This window comes from Nicotiana attenuata, chromosome 3 (assembly GCF_001879085.1).
Source record: "Nicotiana attenuata strain UT chromosome 3, NIATTr2, whole genome shotgun sequence".
NCBI classification, from domain to species: domain Eukaryota; kingdom Viridiplantae; phylum Streptophyta; class Magnoliopsida; order Solanales; family Solanaceae; genus Nicotiana; species Nicotiana attenuata.
The window spans coordinates 69,565,763-69,572,203 of record NC_031991.1 but is presented as its reverse complement, the minus strand read 5'-3'; the positions used below and the strand labels follow the sequence as shown (position 1 = coordinate 69,572,203).

At 34.7% G+C, this 6,441-nt stretch overlaps 1 protein-coding gene across 1 annotated transcript; it reads left to right on the top strand.

Moving 5' to 3' along the window:
• LOC109224044 (pentatricopeptide repeat-containing protein At2g20710, mitochondrial-like) lies at window positions 582-5,422 on the top strand. Its single transcript, XM_019388585.1, has 2 exons — window positions 582-1,064; window positions 4,070-5,422. The coding sequence occupies exons 1-2, from the start codon at window positions 741-743 to the stop codon at window positions 5,255-5,257; spliced, it is 1,512 nt and encodes a 503-aa protein (XP_019244130.1). The 5' UTR covers window positions 582-740; the 3' UTR covers window positions 5,258-5,422.

Here is a 6,441-nt window from a genome sequence, read left to right as displayed (position 1 = left end):
AGCTGGTCACTCCGGTGCGAGGGGTTCCCTTCAGTCCCCTTCTCCAGCACCTGGGAGTTGTTTTGAGTGTGGAGAGTTTGGGCATGTCTGGAGGCAGTGTCCTCGTCGTATTGCCAGTTCACCCCAGCAGAGGGGTCAACCCTCGTCTTCTGCTCAAAAGATAAGAAAATTCTTTAAATTTTAATCTCAAAAGATATGCATATTACACTAGGTATATATTGAAGAAAGCTATTACATTATTAATAAATACATTAACTAAACGCACAAAGATTTAAACTCTAAGGCACACATTTTAAAACTACTAGGAAAATAAATTCTTTCAAGATTGATGAAAGAACTTTGTAATGGTAGTTGTTTCATAGATTTCATTCTCTTACTACCGATATGACGCTTGAATTGGTGAAGATTCGTGTCCAAATTTTCAACAAAAAGGTACCCAATGAAAAATATATTATGTGCAGATTTTCAAATCCTATGACTAATGTAAGATAGAAACTTTGTATAATGAAAAATATTGTGTGCATATAATTTAAAAAGTTACTTCTAAGAAAAACTTTATGAGTGTTATATTGGGATGGTATTACAGAGACTAGAGTGAACAACGACCCAAACAAACTGTATTAAAATGTAGAGCGTTCAACTCATTACTTTTGAGTTGTTTTAACTTGAAACAATTTAGATATTTCTGAAACGCCAAGAGAGTGAAGGAGGGAGCCATACTTTTTGGCATTTCTACTGAGATGGTGAAACTTGTTCAGCAAAGTGTTGGGGTTCTGAAATCATGGTGGAAATTCAGCTCCACTAGGGTTTCCTCATACTCCACTGAACCTGAAACCCTAGCCTCCTTATTTATGTCTAAGAAAGATAAAAGGTCGGATACCACCCCAGCCTCGTCTCCAAAGGATACTCTGTACCACAAGCTACTGTACTCGACAAGCTCAAGTGCTTCGGTCATACCAGTGTTGGACCAGTGGGTTAGTGAAGAAAAGCCCCTTAAGCATGAAGATCTCCAGATTATCGCCAAACAGCTTAGAGCTTACCGCCGCTTCAATCATGCCCTTCAGGTCTTTTTTTTTTAAAATTTTTTTGTTCTTACTTCTGCAATCTTAATATTTTCTTCACGGATTAATTTGCAACATTCATACTCCCTCTGTTCCAATTTGTTTTATGTAGTTTGATTACACTAAGTTTAAGAAAGAAATGAAGACTTATAAAATTTGTGCTCTTAGACATATAGTAACATTTGTTTGGTATAAAAGCTGTAGGAAGTTTAAGAAAGGAATGAAGATTTATTAAATTTGGGGTCTTGAACAAGCATGACATTGATATGGCTACAAAAGCTTCTCATTAATGAAATATAGAAATGGGTCATTTGTATTGGAGTGGACCAACAAGGAAATAGTGGCAGACGAAGTGTGGAATACTTGACATGAGTTTTTTCGGGGGGTCTTTGAATTTGAAGGTAATTGTATTAAAAGCTGAGATATGTACAAGTGAACAAAAAAACAAAAGGGAATCCCTTTCGTGTCTTGTAGGTGTAGTGCAATGGTGTGGTTAACCTGCCTCGTTGTTGGACTGCCTTTTCTATTGATTAGCTTCAATCCCAAGTATCCACGAATTCATGATTGTTTGACTATCTTCATGTTGGTTGTCAAACTTTATCCTTTTTATACCAGGCTTAAGACTAAAGCTATGTTCTGTGGATCTTACTTAGGTGGAGGTTTATTGGACTGCAATAATTGTCTTTATTGTTAATTTGTTGATGCAACTCTGTTTGGACATTAAATTGGATGTGATTGTTTGTAACTATGACTATAGGGGTTTAAAGACTTCTCTTTTGATTACCTTTTCTTTAGGACAATGCATAAAGTAGTAAGACTCCTTTTAATCCTTCTCTTTGGGGAAAGAAATTGATTACCTTCTTTAAGAGGATGCATAAATTGGATGGGTTGCTTTCATATGCCATTTGCTAGTGAATTTGTTGTAGTGATGATATTGTGACCAACACCTAAGAGTAGAGTGTTCTATCTCTAGAAGCACTTTAGCCAAAGAACTATCTATCAATCTGCAAGCAACTATGTTAGCCAAAGAACTATCTATCAATCTTCAAGAAACTATGCATCAGTCTAAAATCAGTTGGAACCGGCTATATAAATCCTCAATACTTTCCATTGTATTCTTGTTCATTAGTCCAATGTTTAAAATTTGCATTTTTTGTCAATTTAAGGTTACCTAGATTTCACACTTATTCCTATTTAGTTAACTAACTTAATTCCAATAGTCGGTATCACCAAAATGATTATTTGCTTCTATTGTATTCTAAGCAATTCTATACTAACATATTCTTGATGTGAAAAAATAAATGACTCCTCAGTCTTTGTAGTTATTTGTCTCAGAACTGGAACCAAGCAGGTCTACTAGTTTCAGGAATTTTATGGTGCTGACACGAGAGTACGAAAAACAGTTGACTTGTGCTAAGTGAAATGAAAAAGAAAACCTCTACTTTTATACTAGTTATCGCGGGTTTTCATGTGAATTGTCATGTTTTCTGCCCATATTATTGTATCTTTCCAGACATGTTGCGTTCAATAGAAAAAGTCTTTCTATCCATGCATCTAAACATCTTGTAGGTTCTTAATTATAGTTGCCATTTTTTTAAAACGAAATATAGAAATGTGTGTTATCCTGGATGCCACTTGAGAGTCATTGAGTAGACCTTAACCCAACTAGTATACCTATTCAAACATACCAAATATGAATGAAGGTATCTTGGTTTTGGTAAATTCAAAATGGCACATTTGTGTTTGAGACAAAATATTGTTGCTTATGGGAATACTACATGTGAAACCTCAGTAAGATTACCACGTATGGCATAACGACATGCCATAAAAATAAAGTGGAAAATGTGTGTGCATAAGTATGTTAATAAAATGTGTTGCTACTCTAAGAAGTTTAACATTATATGTTGATATTTCTCTTATGGGAAATAAAGAGGTGGGTCTTTGACATCAGTAGGTTCTCAACCTGTTAACACAAACATATATAGCATTTTCTACATGTAAGCAGATTTTGTTTGATAGAATGTATGATATCTCTATTTCTTACATATATTTGCCGATGGGTTAAGTTATATTTGCATGGGTTTCCTATCTGATACTTATATGAGGACCATATGGAGATTTCTCAGCATTCAAAATGATACTTATTTACATTTATATAAAAAATAAATAGTCTTTTTGATATCGAGACATACAAAGTCATGCATATCAATATACCAGTAGCATTATAATACAAATATCAATCCATTAATCCATATAGAACCATCTATGTTTTTTTTCATAAATAGTGTGTATCGTAACAATTACTACTGTTATTAAAAATATATATTCTGAATGCTTTCTTTGTTTGAACAAAATACAAACACATTTTAATCAATTTGAACTTTAAGCTAAGAAGAGTGATGAGCTCTTGTAGAGTTGCTGTACTTATTTTGATATGATGATGATATGAGTTGAGCTTAAAGAAAGTAGTGAAGATTCATATCGCTGCCTCCAACTTGTTTGGGACTGAGGCATAGTGGTTGTTGTTGTAAGAGTCGGTCCTAAAAGAGTCCTCTCTTTCCCTATTTTTCCTCTGTATTCTTCTTCGGAAAAAAAATGAGCATTTGATTCAATTAGTCTACCAGGTCTGGAAGTGGATTTCAAAACTATACATGAATTAAACTATTATCCTCCATAAAACCTGACTTTTCTTTTTCTTTTTCTGATTATGATTTACTCCTCTCTACAACTTGACTTTGTAACAGATACCTCGTAAACTAGCATATTCAATCCTTATATAAATATTTCAACTGAATGAGTTTAGTGTTGATTTAACTAGAGAAATCCCTAAATTCACTCACATCAAGTTTGTATTAATCAGCCCTACTTTTGTTTAAACCACTACCCTTTGGGGAACCAAGGAAAACCAAATTGTATATTTTACTTTTTTTTCTTTCTAACTTGTGGATAGGTTCAATTTACCAAATAGCTCTAGTGGATGTTTGATTTCTGCTCTTATATCATTGCAGATTTATGAGTGGATTAACAAGTCCAAGCATTTTGATATATTGTCTGGAGATGTTGCAGTCCAACTGGATTTGGTATCAAAAGCCCATGGTGTGAAAGCCGCAGAGAAGTATTTCGCTAGCATTCCAGATAATTTAAGAACCTACCGGGTATATGGCGCTCTCTTGAATGTCTATGCTGATGGAAAATGCTTAAAAAAAGCAGAAGATACCATGCAAAAGCTGAAGGAGTTGGGCTATGCTGGCACAGTGGCGTACAATGTCCTGATGACCCTTTATGCTAAAGTGGGAGATCTTGATAAGCTCAACTCACTTATGCTAGAGATGGAAGACAAGGGAATTGTTGGTAACGTGATTACCTACAATATCCTCTTAAATGCATATGCATCTGTTCCAGATGTTAAGGAGATGGAGAAGCTTCTGATGAAAATGGAAGCTGATCCACTGCTGATTGATTGGAGTCCTTATACAGTTGCTGCCAAGGGATACCTGAAAGCTGGTGATATAGAAAAGGCTTCCACGGCATTGAAGTGTTGCGAGCACCTAATCAGGGGGAAAAGGGCAACGCTTGCTGTTGACATACTCCTTACTCTCTATGCTAGTATGGGAAAGAAAGATGATGTGTATCGTGTATGGGATAAATACAAGAGAAGAGCTAAGTATAACAATTCAAGCTATCATTGTATGATAAGTGGACTAGAAAAGTTGGGTGATCTTGATGGCGCAGAGAAGATATTTGCCGTGTGGGAAGCAAACAGGGTACACTTTGACATGAAAATTCCAAATTTGCTCATAACTGCTTACTGCAAAAAGGGTCATATGGAAAAGGCTATATCAATCATAGATAAACTCTTGGAGAGTGGGAAGCAGCCTAATGGGAGCACATGGAATCGTCTAGCACTCGGTTATTGTGTACAGAATGAGATGGAGAAGGCAGTCGAGACGATGAAGAAAGCAATCTTGGCTAGTCGGCCAGGGTGGAAACCGCACTTCCATAGTTTCGCTTCCTGTGTGAAGTACTTGCAATCAAAAGGAGATACTCAAAGAGAAAGAGAGCTTAAAGATTTACTTAGGGTGCGAGGTCTCTTCCCGGAGGAAGTTGAGAGGGGTCTGAAAAAGTATATTGAAATTGGAAATCGTATGTCTGAGGCACTTGATGAAACAAACCTTGAGGAGGCTTGCTTACAATAGTAGGAAAATCTCTACTTTGCTGGATAGTGGATTATTTAATTCTCTTAATTTTTGTTTCTTTTGGTTAAATCGCTAATAAAACTTTTTTTTTAATTAAATATAGCTGCATCTAACTGGATGAAATGTTTATGGGGGTGGATGCATCATATTTGTGGCTCTGTTGTATACTTGCAGGCTTGCAGCTGAGTACATGTGTGTTTGTTCTTGACTGGGTTCCTCCAACTTTAAGATTAGCCCAGAATTGACGACCTGGCTACGGTTTATCTAGACTCAACTAACCTTTTAAAGCCCAAATATACGAATGGAAAAAAGTGAAAATAACATTGGCTAGTCAGTTTTTGGACCGGTAATCAAAAAATAGTCATCATTTGTAGAGTTATTGAAAAATAGTCACTATTTTATATGGAGATAAAATTTGGACAAAAATACCCTAGCTGAAACATCAAAAAGTTCCAGCGTAATATGTTAGATTATGTAGCTCCTATGTATAAACTTCTAGCACATTCTGTTGGAACTCCAACACATTATGAAATTTCAACACATTATGCCGGAATCTCATATGCAAAAGATTCGAACTCCAGATATATTGGAATTTTTCCGGAGTTTTAAGGATGTCTTTGTTCAAATTTTGTATTTATATAAAAAAGAGACTAAATTTCGATTACTTTTGAACTATGGCTTTTTAATTACCAATGGTAAATCAGGCTATTTCTGAAAGCTTCCTTTCATTTTTTTTTTTCAAGTTTGTATCTTTTTTCTGGTAATACAAGTTGTAGCTTTTATATTAGAAAAGAAGTGATACCAGAAAAGGTAGAAAAAAGCGAATGATAATTGTTACTAATTTTATGAAATTTAAATTAAGATTCTGCTGAGATATAATTCTTTATATTATCTTTTCGGTGCCTTTTTTTTCCTTCTTTTGTGTAGTCATGACTCATGATATATGGGGTAGCAGAAGATTTTTAGGGGTCAATCCACAAAGCTATAAAGAAGGAATGTATCGTAAGAGCAACCATTGGCCACAACCTCAAGGATATAACAACTACTACCTTTGTTTTTCCTTTTGAATTGGTATTAGAAAATGAAATAATACATAAGAGAATATGATATTTGTCGACATTATAAGGCACAATACATATATATATATATATATATATATATATATATATATATATATATATATA

Excerpts from the sequence above, each read along its gene's own strand:
- LOC109224044 (XM_019388585.1), top strand. The coding sequence starts at position 741 with ATGGTGAAACTTGTTCAGCAAAGTGTTGGGGTTCTGAAATCATGGTGG. Across the intron at positions 1,065-4,069 it reads GCTTCAATCATGCCCTTCAG|ATTTATGAGTGGATTAACAA; the intron begins GTCTTTTTTTTT and ends ATATCATTGCAG.